At 51.1% G+C, this 14,789-nt stretch overlaps 1 protein-coding gene across 2 annotated transcripts in view; it reads right to left on the bottom strand.

Annotated features, from left to right (window-relative positions):
• WWP1 (WW domain containing E3 ubiquitin protein ligase 1) overlaps positions 1-14,789 on the bottom strand; it is a 2,181,222-nt gene that overhangs the window by 230,817 nt on the left and 1,935,616 nt on the right. For both annotated transcript variants that reach the window (XM_069621301.1, XM_069621302.1), the window contains exon 21: positions 1,800-1,904. In XM_069621301.1, the coding sequence (XP_069477402.1) occupies positions 1,800-1,904 (105 nt within the window). The remainder of the gene's footprint in view (positions 1-1,799; positions 1,905-14,789) is intronic.

Here is a 14,789-nt window from a genome sequence, read left to right as displayed (position 1 = left end):
AAATGTATCAAGGATTCCCAGCCCGACGGGGAATGAGCATGCGGATCCATGCACAACCCCATGCTGGAGAATGGTCAATATCCCATTACTTTATATGTTGCTGGATACACTGAAGTAACAATGGCATTGCTTTTTAATTCGACGCTTGATTATACACATGATTGAGACAAAAGTAATATTGATAGACGAGACTTTTTCGGGTGCTTATACCAAGGCCTAACAACTTTCTTATACTTTGACTTAGCATGGGGTTGTATGCTATGGCCTTTTCCTATATAACAGCCCTAATGCAATATATACATCCTTAGACTCTGACGAATCACAGGTATTTGTCCCTTCTCCCCCTTGGGAAGACTCTCTCTCCCCCCCGCCCCAACGGTAGCGAGTTAAGGCCGTTACGCAAGACCCGACCTAGGGGTTCAGGCAAGTGGTACCTCACTGGGAGACACCCCCCTTTTGGAGACAAGGACTCCTGTTCCTGTGAGAAACTCCCTAAATCAACTTCCATAGCCACATATATGGGGGAATATCTCCTATGAAGAATAGTGTGGCAACTTGGTGTTTGGCTGAAGACAATGTGAAAAGAAACATGTGTGGAAAAAGAAAGGAAGATGTCTCTAATCTGAGACGTGTATTTAACTGGGACAAGTCAGAGGAGAAGGAGAGTGCTATGTGCAGGGAAGGCCCCCTGACATCACGCTGTGTGAAGGTTGAGTAAAGGCAGGTCGAGGAGCCCCGTGATTTTTTCAAAGAGCCAGCGAAACACAGTGGGAAATGCCGTAGCCCCAATGTATGCAACCGCAAAATAAGCTGTACGAGAAAGAACGGAGGAAAGAAATATCTGGTAGTAGCGTGACCACACTTGCAGAGTGGTGTGCAGGCCGCCTGAGTAATAGCGCAGAGACAGGAAGCTTGAAAAACGTCCAATCGTCAGCATCTGGAGAAAGCCAGCATCGGCGAGGAACCGAAAACGTGAATCCAAGCAGCGGGAAGCAGCACCAGGGGGAAATCCGGAATAGCGGTAGGCCACCGGGAGTCAAATGCATGAAGAAACGTGTTCCAGTCCTAACGACGAGAGCTAAAAAAATAAAATTGAATGATTGGAACTGTAAAAACCAGAGAATGCAGATAAGCAAACCACCAGTCGTGGAAGACCGGTGTCACATGAAGAGAGAAAATTGTCCTAGTCTTGAGGACGGGAAAGCATTGAAGAAAGTAGTTTGCAAGGGAAGTGAGCAATATATAAAAGAGAGGTTTAACCAACCCAGGTGCAGAGCCAACAGAGACTTGAAACTAAAACCTTGGGAGGAAGGACAACCACCCTATATCTGCAGAGCTGACGGCTCGAGAAAGTACAACCCAGAAACAAGAGATAAAGCTCACTGGTAAACAAGAAAAACTGTTTTAGATATGTTATTATTCTCATAATTTTTATTAAAGGGAGTACAGAATGTCCTCAACGTGTCCGACTCTTCCTTCCGACCCACCACATAACATACATCCCAAATATAACTGACATATAGGAGGTGCAGGAATACATGACTGACAACCCAACCAAATTATTAATCTTTTTTAAAAGCAGATTCCAAATCAACCTCCTTGCAGAAAGGTTCCCAACCAGCTGGTGTAAAGAGAAAGCAGTACAAATGAATGTTCTATTTAAGACACCTCCCCGGTGCTTTTACACATTTACAGAATTGGGCAATTGTGGTGTTTTTAAACAAAGGTACCATAAAATAGACTTCAGATATGCATATTGCTGAATTTTTCGTTAAACGTTCAAGAGATTATTACTGCACCTGCCAGAACCAGATCATCTGTTTGCTATTTCTTGTATAGTGGCGATAGACAGTGTTCCTCTGCCAGTCTGCTAAATCCACTTCTTGCATCCCACAGAGCATCACCTGAGAAATAATCACCAATTAAATAATTAACATTTAATTTTACAAGGGAGAATTCTCCATAAAAAATATACATTTCAAAATACACATACTATTAAGCATCTAGTGCAACATAACTGCTTACTTGAGCCATACTGAAGTTTTAGTGAAAACAATTGGAAAATATTTCAATCTTTTAATGTATCGCTAAATCAAATGCAGATATTTCAAAAAGATACAGTTGTTTAAACGACCACACAACTGCTGGACAAAGAACAAATAAATGTACCATTTATACAGTTTAATTATGGCTCTCCAATGACCATATCAAAAGTAAGGAACAAGTTACTTACCTGTAACTGTTGTTCTCCAGCATGGGTCTGGCATGGATTCACATGCTCATGAATATTCCCCGTCGTCAGGCTGGGAATCCTCGGTAAAGAAAAAACCAGTATCAGTTTCGTTTCTGATCTGTCTTTCGTAGTAATAACCAATCACTGGTCTCTGCGTCATACTGACCACAGCCAATGACTGCCCTCTACCTAAGCACCGCCTCTGGCAGCCATCTTCAGATTTGGAAGCACGTAAAGTGGCAGTATGACCAAGTGAAGAGCCGCAGAGGGGTAGGCGGGAGGGTTCGCATGTGAATCCATGCCAGACCCATGCTGGAGAACAACAGTTACAGGTAAGTAACTTGTTCCTTCTCCAGCATGGGGTCTGGCATGGATTCACATGCTCATGAATAAAGAATACATAGCAGTACACACATGCACAACCACGGGAGGTGGCAAAGGCTCAACATTAAGCATTACATCAAACTCAACATTAAGCATCTTACCTCCTCACCAGGCTCACCTCAGGCGAACAGGTTGCGCAGCACTGCTTGGCCGACCCTGGACTCCTCCCTGGAATCCCGGTCGACGCAGTAGAATTTCGTGAAGGTGTGCGTCGACCTCCACGTAGCAGCCCTGCATATGTCCAGCAGGGGCACACCAGAAAGGAACGCCGTGGTAGCTGCGATCGCTCTGGTGGAATGGGCTCTCGGACGGCCAGGCAGCGGTCGGTTTGCCAACCGATGACAGTACATGATACAGCCGGAGAGCCATCTGGAAATGGAAGCCTTCGAGAGAGCCTTCCCCTGATTGACAGGTCCAAAGTTCACAAAGAGTTGTGACGTCTTCCGAAAACACTTCGTGCGGTCCACGTAGAACTTCAGCGCTCTAGCCACATCCAGCGAGTGCAAAGTCCTCTCAGCCGGCGACGAAGGCGACGGGAAGAACACAGGCAACACCAAGGGTTCGTTGAGATGGAAGTCCGACGGTACCTTGGGCATGAAGGAGGGGTGCGTCCTGAGCACTACCCTCGTGTCGTGGAAAGTCAAGTACGGGGCCTTGCAGGAAAGGGCCTGGATCTCTCCCACTTGTCGTGCGGAGGTGATGGCCACAAGAAAAGCTGTTTTCCACGATAGAAACTTCAACGGGGCCGAGTGCAGAGGCTCGAACGGAGGTCCCATGAGCTTGGTCAGCACCACGTTGAGCTCCCACGCCGGGGCCGGAGCCTTCACCGGCGGGAACGATCTGAACAGTCCCTTCATGAACTCTTTCACCAGACGATGAGACCACAAGGACGTCCGCCCCGTGGTTCTGGTGTATCGGGAGATCGCAGCAAGATGAATCTTGATGGACGCGTGTGCCAGACCAGCTTTGGCCAGCGTCAGCAGGTACGGCAGTACTTGGGGAGCCGTAATCCGTAGAGGGTTAATCTTCTGTGCGTGGCACCAGACAGAGAACCTCTTCCATTTGTGTCCGTAGCATTTAAGAGTCGAGGACGCCCTGGCCTTTGCAAGAACCTCTCTGCAATCGGCCGGTATGTCGTATCCTGCAAACTCTAGCGCTGCAGGAGCCAGGCCTGCAAGTTCAGCGACTTCGGGTCGTGGTGGAGGATGGCGCCTCCTTCCCTGGAGAGTAGATCCGCGTCCGCCGGCAGCTTGATCGGCGGGGACGCTGACAAGTCCAGCAAGTCCGGGAACCATATCTGCCTCGGCCACGCAGGTGCGACGAGGATCATCCTGCACCGTGACCTCTTGAGCTGGTTGACGAGCCGGATTAGCAGAGGCAAGGGAGGGAACGCGTAGAGGAACAGGCCCTCCCAGGGGAACGAGAAAGCATCGCCCATGCTCCTCGTCTGGGGAAACCTGCTGGCGAACCTCCGGCACTCGTCGCCGTCGCAAACAGGTCGATCTGGGGTGTGCCCCACCGTCGGAAGAGGCCATCCACCAGATCCTGCCGTAGTTCCCACTCGTGGCACGAGCGCAGCTCCCTGCTGAGTGAGTCGGCGATGGTGTTTTTTATCCCTGCCAGATGAAACGGCACCAGAAAAATCCCTTGGGCGACGGCCCAATGCCACAGGTCCTGCGCCTCCTTGGACAGCGCTGGGGACCTGGTTCCGCCCTGTTTCCTGATGTAAAACATGGTGGTGGTGTTGTCGGTGAAGATCCTCACCACCTTGCCCTTGAGGGACGGAAGGAAGGACCTGAGGGCCCAAAACACTGCACGGAGCTCCAGGACGTTGATATGCAGGGACTTCTCCGTCGGGAGCCAGAGTCCCCTTGCGTGCAGATTTTCGGTGTGCGCTCCCCACCCTTCCAGGGAGGCATCCGTGGTCACAGTCTCCTGGTGGGCTGGGGTCTGGAAGTCCATGCCCGCCGTCAGATGCGCGCGGGTGCCCCACCACCGTATCGCTCGTCGGAAACTCTCGTCGAGCTTGATCCTTTCCTCGAAGCTGCCCGTCGTCTGGATCCAGCGCGCATCCAGGAATTCTTGCAACGGGCGCATCCGGAGCCTGCACATGGGAATGAGGTAGATGCAGGAAGACATCATCCCGAGGAGGGACTTGATGGACCTCACTTTGGCCGCGTCGGCCACCAACATCCGTTGCACCTTGCCCAAGATGGTCCTGGTCCTCTCCTCCGACGGGGAGGCCAGAAGGGACACTGTGTCGAGCCTCGCTCCCAGAAACAGTGCGACTTGCGCGGGCACCAGGTGGGATTTGGCGTAGTTCACGGAGAATCCCAGGTCCGTGAGGAGTTGGACGGTCCTTGCCGTGTGGACCACGGCGAGCTCCCTCGTCTTGGCGCGGATGAGCCAGTCGTCCAGGTAGGGGTAGACGTGAATCCCCTCGCGGCGCAGCTGCGCCGCCACCGGTGCGAGGCACTTGGTGAATACCCTGGGTGCCGACCGTAGTCCGAAGGGAAGGGCTTTGAACTGGTAATGACGCCCCTGGACCACGAACCTGAGGAATTTTCGGTGCCCCTTTAGGATGGGAATGTGGAAGTAGGCATCCTCCAAATCCAACGACGATAGGAAGTCTCCTTCCTCCAGCTGACCCAGGACGTGCTGGAGGGTGACCATCCGGAACTTCTGCGCCTTGATGAACTTGTTCAGACGTCGCAGGTCTAGGATGGGGCGCCATCCTCCCGTCTTCTTCTTCACGAGGAAGTATCTCGAGTAGACTCCGGAGCCCCGAAGCCTCTTTGGGACGAGTTCGATGGCGCCCTTTCTGAGCATCGCCTTTACCTCCAGGAGAAGTTGAGGGACGTGAAGTTCTTTCCTGGCCACGGGGGGGACGCGCGGGCACCTTCTTTGAAACTCGAGCGCGTGGCCCCGGGCCAGGGCGTCCAGCACCCAACGGTCGGTGGAGATGGACTCCCACACGCTGACGAAGCCCGCCAGCCGGCCTCCCACCGGGGTGCTTCGGTGGGGGCCCGACCCCACGGCCGGTTCAATCCTGCTTGGACGCGGCCTTGCCGCCTTGACCTCCTTGGCGACGACGGCGGGGTCCGCTAGACTTGCCTCGTCCTCTGTAGGCCTCTTGCGACGACGAGCGGGCCGCTTGACGGTAGGAAGCGAAACCGCCGCCGGAACCTTTGGAGGCGCCCTTGCCTCCGCCGCTCCGAAAGGGCGTCCGTCGTTGCTGCAGAACTCCAAGGGCCCGGGCCGTCTCAGTATCCGCCTTGATGGCCTGAAGGGAATCGTCCACTGTCTTCCCAAACAGGTTGTTCCCGTCGAAGGGCATGTCCAGGACTCTGGTCTGGACGTCCTGCCGGAAGTCCGTAGCTTTGAGCCATCCACGACGTCGAAGGCAAACGCCGTTGCCCAGCTGGCGGAACCCAGTGTCGGCGATGTCCGTCGCCACGGTGATGGCGTGGTCCGAGGCCACCTCACCTTCCTGCAGGATCTCCAGGGCCTCCGCCCTCTTGTCGTCCGGCAGAAAATCCAGCAGGGGAGCTATCTTGCACAGCTCCCTGTCGTAGCGAGCCACGATAGCCAAGGCGTTGGCCGCTTTAATCGTCGTCGCTGCCGACGAGATGACTCTACGCCCCATAGCATCCAATTTCTTTCCCTCGCCGTCCGGCGGGGAAGTCGATGTGGAGGCCGCACCCCCCCCCGCTTTCTTCCTGGCTGCCGCGGAGACGACGGAATCCGGGGTAGGCTGCGCCCGGAGGCATAGGGGGGCCGTGTCCGGGACCCGGTACTTTTTCTCGTACCGGTCTCTTCTAGCTGGCGTCGTGGAAGGGTTCTTGAGGAGGGAAAGGCCCTCATCCCAAATGTCGTCCAACAGAGGCACTGCGAGGACCGTCTTCCTCTTGGCCTCGCGCCGCTGATAAAGGAAGCCTTCCTTTTTCTTCTCCTCAGGGCAGAGTTGGAAAAGCTCGGAAGCCCTGGAGATCATGGATTCTGGGCCCTGAGGTCGCCACCACTGGTGCAGCCTCCACAGGCTGAGCCAGGGCCGCCGCGACCGTTTCGATAGAGGGCTTGGTCGGATGGATCAAGGCCTTCACCACCTTAGGTGCGCTCACCGCCTTATCCTTGAGGGAGGGGGCACTGCCACGCTCCTCTGCCTTAGAGCTCGACCGGGGCCTCTCCAGGAGCTTCGCCGGGTGCTCGGCCTTCCTCTTACCCGACCCACAGCGTTGGCTCGTGGTTGATGGTGCCGGGGAGGGTGCGCCCTGCCTGGCGCCCGTAGAGCCCGACCGTTCGGCGCTCCCGGTGCCAGCGGACTCGCGGTGCTTGGCCTTATGTTGGGCCCCCGTCGCCGGGGCGCCCTCAAAGGTCTTAGAAGACCGCTCGGATTTCTTCTTCTTCTCGCCAGACGGGCTCTTACCCTCCAGCCAGTTGGCGAGACGTTGATGGCGGTCCTTCATGGTCCGTTCCGACATGTTGCCGCAAAACGCACAGTCCTTCTCCACGTGCGTCTTGTCCTCATGAAGGCAGTAAAGGCAGAAAGAGTGTTCGTCCTCCTTAAAGACGTTCTGCAGCTGGCATCCAGGGCAGACCCTGAACAGCTTTCCGGGCGTCGAGCTTCCCTTCTCCTGGGCCATCTCCGAGACCGGGCCTGAGAAGCTTCTGGAGTCCTCCGAAGTGTAGCTCGACGAAATCTTCACCCTTGAGGGGCGCAGACGAATCCGACAAGGGTCCCCGTTGATCGGATGTAGGATCGGTGGAGCTTGAGGCTCTTTTGACCGAAAGAATCGAAGTTTTTGTGAAAAAAGCACGAAAAATAGCACTAACGCTCGAGAGCAATAGCACGAGGATCCCAACACATGAACGTGCAGTAAAAATCTAAAGATGGCTGCCAGAGGCGGTGCTTAGGTAGAGGGCAGTCATTGGCTGTGGTCAGTATGACGCAGAGACCACTGATTGGTTATTACTACGAAAGACAGATCAGAAACGAAACTGATACTGGTTTTTTCTTTACCGAGGATTCCCAGCCTGACGACGGGGAATATTCATGAGCATGTGAATCCATGCCAGACCCCATGCTGGAGAAACATCTAATTATGTGACTGTGGGAAATAATGACAATAATTTGCAGGACTTATATTGTCAATCGCATTTGTGAGAATAATGTGTTACACCCTTGGTAAAACTTTCTGACAAAGGACAAAAGTTGAATAAGGCTTGGGAAGGAATTAAAACGTATCTTGTTGGATGTTTTTCTTGTATAGAAACACTTTGAGAAGGATAAACATGAAAGGCGATGGAGATTTAGGAATTGACAAATTATGAAAATTATAACAGAGGATCAGTAGAGGATGGTTTTACCTTTTGAGGGTGCATTAAAGGCAACTATAAGAGGGCCAATTCTAACCTTTACATCACATTTGAAAAATAAAATGTGGGTAAAGGAAGAGGAAACATTAGGAAGTATGCAGAGGAAAGCTGAAAAGGATAATATCAAACGTTCCCCAGATAGTCAGAGAGAGGTAGGGTTGAGAGCAAGACAGAAGCTGGATTACTGGCTCACAGAAAAGGCAGAACAAGCCCTGTTCTGCACTAGGAAGACTTGCTGGGAATTTGGGGGAAAGGCAATATCTTTAATAGCCAGCAGCTTAAAGAAAATGGGTGAAAGTAAATGTGCAACATAGATAATTCAGAAGAATGGGGTGTTCTTGACAAAAAATGAGGACGCCAGTGATGCCTTCATAGAGAATTTTGGGACTCTGTACAAACCAGATGATTCTAGTACAGAGGCAGATAGATTCAATGTTTAAGTATAGTTTAGGCCTACAGGGCCTTTGTCAAAGAACTACAGACTTTAGAATCCATCCCATCAACGCATGAGTTATTAATTGCAATACTGAATATTCTGAATAATGAGAGCACAGATCTGTATGGCTTTCTAGTAGAATTTTACAATATAGTTAATGGAATAGTAGGCCTGAAATATTTTGCTGGATGTCTACATGGATATTATTATACAAGTTGATTTAAAAGAATCTAAGCAACTAGCTTTGTTAACGCTAATTCTGAAACGTGCAAGAAAACATACAAGTTGTGCAAATTACACTTCTGAATTTAGATGTTAAGAGACTAGCAAAAATGTTTGCCATTCGGTTAAGCCTTATAAATAACTCAAATAATGCACAAGCATCAGACAGCGTTTGTCCAAGGTCGATATAGCCATGATAATGTTAGGTTATTTGAGATTTTTTATTGGTATGGCCTTGAAGCGCTGTGGTAGATGAACACCATTTAGAAGACCAAAGTCTGAGCAGACATGTAAATGAGCTCTTTGAAACACAATTTACTTGATGAAAGCAGTGGAAACCAATGGAGGTGGGAAGAAAGCTCACAGCAAGACATTTTGCAACACTGCCCTTCCGAAAGAAGCGTCAGCCCCACGGGCGACGTACAGGCTATAGTGCTTTGTAAAAGTATATAGGGAGGACTGGGTTGCTGCCCGCCCGATCTTTATAACTGGAATTCCCCCTTTGTAGAGCTGTGGAGGCGGAAACCCCTATGGTAGAGTAGGCTCTGATGCCCAAGGGCAATTCTTTGCCTGCAGGGTGGTAGCATTCTGAGATACATAGTATGATCCACCGCAAAATTGTCTGTTTGGTTACTGCTAGAGCTTTTCTAGACATGGAGTAGGCTACAAACAGATCCATTTTCTTATACTCTGCCGCCCCTGCCACACTTCTTGGGGTCCAAATGGTGGAAACGATCCTCACCCTTGGAGGGGTGCGGAGGTGAGTAGTGGCAGATTTATCGCCTGCTAAAAAAGAAACTCTGACACCACCTTAGGCAAGAATTCCCACTATACCTTAAGCGATACTTTCTTGTGGAAGAAACCGAGAAATGAGGGTTTGCAAAAGAGGGCTTGCAATTCGCTGACCTGTCTGGCCGAAGTGATGGCAACTAAAAAGGCTGTCTTTAACATAAGCAGCCGCAAGGAACAAGAGTGTAAGGGCTCAAAAGGGGCCATCATCAGAAGGAGAAACTACCTTACCGTAATGTTCTTTCTATGGATTCTTCTCCCGCAGGTTCCTCATTTTGATAGATATCCCCGGTCCAGCTGTGCTGGCGGGAAATCTTTTCACAGGGGGCGTAGTGGAACTCGACTCTACCGTTGATCCGTTTTGTGCGTTGGTCGCTCGTCGGCTCCGGAAGGGATGTCAGGCGCCATACATATACCACATCTCTACGCCCCATGCCTCAGTTCCTCCCACTTTTCCCCGAGCTCAAACGCTGCATAGGAAAAGGGAAGGAGGCTCACCAGCCTTAAATTAGCAACTATGGAATAGAAACCAACAGGTTAAAAACATTCCAATTAGAAAACTTTTTTTTTTGTTTAGTTTTTTGATTTAAGTAGCTGAGATGAGCACCTCAAAGCCATCGCCAACGCACCTCATGAAATCAGAAGCGAAGAGCCACAACACTTTCTGAGCGGGGAAGGCTGTGAGGGGTGATGAGGAATCTGCAGGAGAATAATCCATAGAAAGAACATCACAGTAAGGTAGTTTCCCCTTCAATGGATTGCTCGTCTACGCAGATTCCTCATCTGGATAGACTCCCCAAGCAGTAAGCTAAAGAAGGAGGGCAGATAGGATTACACAAGCAGGTTCGGGAGACCCGTTCTGCCAAAACGTGCATCAGTCCCACATGCAACATCCAACGCATAGTGCTTTGTAAAAGAATGTACAGAAGACCACGTGGCAGCACGGCAAATGTCCCGAACAGGGACTCCTATTTGAATGGCCGTGGAAGCAGAGACTCCCCTGGTGGAATGGGCCCTGATACCCGGTGAGAATTCCTTTCCTGCCGACTGATAGCACTCGGAGATGCATAAAATGATCCAGCAACAGATGGTTTGTTTAGTAATCACAAGACCTTTGTGGGAAAGAGACTGAGCGACGAACAACTGGTCCGTCTTCCTGAACTCCGCTGTGCGGGTAACACAAAAGCTGAGAGCTCTTTTACGATCAAGACGGTGAAAGCGCTCTTCCTACTTAGAACGATGAGGGGGAGGGTAGAACACTGGCAAGTCAATAGACGGCGAAAGGTGAAATTATGAAACAACCTTTGGAAGGAACCCTAGTCTGACCTTAAGAGATACCTTGTCTCTGAAGAAATGCAAAAAGGGTGGCTTGCAGCTTCCTGCAGCTCACTAACCCTCCTGGCCAATGTGATGGCATCCAAAAAGGCCGCCTTAAGGGACAACAACCGAAGTTATCAAGAATGCATAGGCTCAAACAGAGCCACCATAGGAAAGGTGAGGTCCAGGTTAAGGTCCCAATCCGGAACAACAAAGGGAGCTGGCAGGAATGTGTTGAGAAGGCCCTTCAGGAAGTGTGCCATGATCGGTATGGTAAAAAAGAAACCTTAATCTACAAACCTTTTAAAAACAGAAAGGGCGGCCAAATACCCACTGACTGTTGCAACCTGAAGGCCTGTAGATGCTAGTGACAGAAGCAACTCCATCACGGTTTTGGTGGGGCAAGAGATGGGGTCCACCTTGTGCTCCCTACACCACGCCTCAAATCTTCTCCACCTGCACGCATACAGTGATCTTGTAGACGGTCTGCGTGCAGCCAGCAACACCTCAACAACTTCCTCTGAGAGGTCCCAGTCATCATACCTCATCAGCTCTAGAGCCACGCATGTAGGTTGATGGGGTCCGGGGTTGGGTGCAGTATCCTACAGGCGATCGCCCAATACAGGCAATCAAGATCATGGTCGCTCAAAGCCTCTTCAAACTCCTGAGAATCCACGGTATGACTGGGATCGGAGGGAACGTGTAATGGAGAGGCAATGTCTAATCCACCAGAAACGCGTCCACCAGTGCACCGTTAGCTGGGAATTCCCTCAAGCGAAACCATACGCACTCCCTGTTGACTTATGCGGCAAACAGATCCACTGCTGGGGTACGCCATAGAGCGTAGACCTCTTCCAGGCACACTTCACACTTTTGAGACTGTGCTCTGCCTGCTCAGAGCATCTGCCAAACTGTTCTGTGTCCCTGCCAGATAAACTGCTGAGACATAGATTTGATTCTCTAGCAACCAGAACCACAGCATCGCTTCTGTGCAGAGGGCACAGGAATGCACTCCACCGTGATTGTTTGGGTATTGCATGGTCACAGTGTTGTCTGTCAGAATCATGACATTTTTATTTATTTAATTGTTTTTTTATTAACGCGCCCAATACCATACCCAAGTTCTGTTTCTAAGCGCGGATCCGGGATTTGAACCTCTGTTGTTCTGCGTGGTCTTGCTTCCAAGACCATAGCGTTACCCCTGTCCTATCCTCTGTTCACATGCTCCCTCTTGAGCGATGGGGCAAATGCCTTTAGGGCTAGCCTGATGGCTCGCAACTCCAGCCTGTTGATATGCCACCTGGCTTCCGCCACAGTCCAGAGGCCCCTCACCTGCCAATCCTCGCAGTGAGCGCCCCAACCCTTCAAGGATGCATCCGTGACCACTCGGGTCTGTGGCCACGGATGCCAGAAGGGTTCCCCCGCCATAAGATTCCTGCGCCTGTCTCACCAGCCGAGTTTGCAAACTACTGGACACCCTGAGAGGATCCAAGAGAGCTCCCAAAAATTGAGACCACTGTCAAGTCACTTCCGGAGCCACTGGTCTCGCAGGAGCCACAGAAGGGATCTAATGTGCAGTCTGGCTTCTGGCACCAGGAAAATGCATGAGGCCATGAGACCCAAAAGGTGGAGAAAAGAAGCGGCTGGTAAGGTGGCGTGGTTCCGGAACAACACTGGACCATCTGTTGTATGTTGTCGGCTCTCTCCTCGCAAGGGAAGGCCTTCCCTGCCCGAGTGTCTACGACTGCCCCGATGAACTGGAGCCTTTGTACTGGTGTCATGTGGGATTTTAAGTTCAAGGAGAAGCACAGCCTGTGCAGAAGTAGATTGGTGTCTTCAAGGTGAGACAAAACCTGTCCTGTCGACTTCCCCCGGATCAGCCAGCCGTGCAGGTAAGGGTATACGTGGACTCAGGATCTCCTGAGGTGAGCCGTGCCTACCGCCCCGAGCTTGGTGAAAAACCTTGGAGCAGAGGTAAACCCAAAGGGCAGCAATTGGAACTGATAGTGCTTGTCCCCAATGTGGAACCACAGGAATTTCCTGTGCTTCTGATGTATGGGCACATGGAAGTAGGCATCCTGCAGGTCTAGGGACACCATCTAGTCCTGAAGCTTAAGAGCGTGGAGAATTTCTCTCAACGTCACCAACCATCCTGAATGTGTCTTTTCTCAGGAACTTGTTTAGAGCCCCGAGTCCAGAATGGGACCCTTTTTGGCAACAAGTAGGACAGACACAAGTGATCACAGTTCAAGGGTGTTTATTGAGCAATGCATGAGGTATGAAGGTTGATAAAATGCCTAATCTAAACCTAAATCTAAAATGTGAGCATGCCTCGACTATCAAATGAAAATAGGGCAGTCATAGTGGCGTTGTGTCAAATAAACCTATTGCCACACATTATAATCAATACAAAAAAGGGTGTGTGATATTTCTCAAGAAAAGAAAGAATTGTTCCCAAATAATATGTCAGGATGCGGTAGCCTGGGTCTCCCTTCCCCACGTTTTGGAAATGGGGTAAGATGGAAGCTTGGAGAACAGTACAGTCTCAGGCTTCTCCAGCACACGACGACAGTTCTAATGGCAGCTCTCAAGAGAGTCGATGGCTAGGTCTTGTTTTCTTGAAAGTCACTTGCCTTTGACATCCCTACGCCGGGTTCACTCGGGTCAACACACTGTTTCTTGGGACTTGCCCCCTTGTTACACTCACCTGGTCTCTGCTGAGGCGTTGGGGCACGGTCGCAGCTCTCCTCTTGTTTGTTCCTCCCTCTGTGTCTGTGTGGGGAACTGCGGTGATGAGCAGTGCGGTTCCTGCGTGACTATAAGGGGGTGGGGGTCGTATGAGTATGCAGCCTGTGGTCCCTGACCCCTTCTCCAGACCTCTTCTCCTTGGATGTGGCTTCCCTGGGGTTGTACTACTTTTGAGGCTCACCTGCTGAATGATGATGATGATGAGCTCTCTGTCCTGCTGCTTCTGGCAGGGGCGCTTGTTGAAGGAAACAAAGTTCCTTCAATGGTCCCTTGTCGTGGAGTCCAGGCCAGCTGCGACTAGTCCACTTCTCTTGTGGGCGTTTCCCTTGTTTCCACTTGCCCTCTTGTCTTCCGACTGTTGTAATTGTATTTGTAAAGTTCGTTCTCTGTCCTTTGTATGTAATGTCTCTTTTCTCTGCTCTCTCCCCTTTCAGGTGGTGTAGCGGTACCGGCGGTAGCTACGGTAGAAGAAGCAGAGCCAGCGGTACGGACGAGCGGGTCTGAGATGGTCCAGGGTGCGCATTGGGTTTTAAATGCGGTGCGACCCTGGGTTGGGTGTTTTCGGGAATTCTAACCTTGTCTTGTCTTTTCTCGTTTCAGGACTTCGGCTTTGTGGGACAGAGCGCAGGTGCTGCAGCGTCGATTCGGGATCTGCCAAGAAGATGGAACGTTTCCGTGAGATGCGAGCCAGGGTCCAGGTAAAGATGCTGTTGTTGCAGGATCACGAGGTAAGTAGCTGGTCCAGGCGGCGGTGAGCGTCACGTTGCACGGAGGTGCAAAGTAACACGAAGCATTTGCTTGAGGGATCCGTGGGTTTATATAGTCTTGTTCCCGGCCACGCCCAGTAGCTCTGGCCTGCCTGCTGCCACGCCCTGCCACATCCGATGAGTCAGCACCTGAAGACCAGGCTTAGGGAGCCACGTCCGATGAGTCAGCACATGGGGATGTTCTCTGGAATAAAGGCTTCCAGCACCTGGAAAGTTCTTGTAAAATAAAAGCACTCCTGCACTGAAATAAAGTGTGCACTGAAGTAAAATAAAAGCACTCCTGCACTGAAATAAAGTGTTCTTGCTCACATCTCTATATGAGCCTGGAGCCAAAGACGCCAGGACTGAGTCCAGCCAAGGCCCATGTGTTTATGAGTCCCAAAGGGACATAAGTGAGTCAAGTGACCCACTGCCCCCGTCACTAGATGGTGTGGTTTTTGTGTTCTGGGGCCCGTGGGCATGACACCCCTATTCATCAGCATCCCTCCGTCGGGTTCACTCTTGTCAACTTCAAATT

The sequence above is a fragment of the Ambystoma mexicanum genome, chromosome 5q, assembly GCF_040938575.1.
Source record: "Ambystoma mexicanum isolate Mex_15411 chromosome 5q, UKY_AmexF1_1, whole genome shotgun sequence".
Taxonomy (NCBI): domain Eukaryota; kingdom Metazoa; phylum Chordata; class Amphibia; order Caudata; family Ambystomatidae; genus Ambystoma; species Ambystoma mexicanum.
The sequence above is the reverse complement of the archived record's forward strand: the minus strand, read 5'-3'. Positions and strand labels throughout refer to the sequence as shown.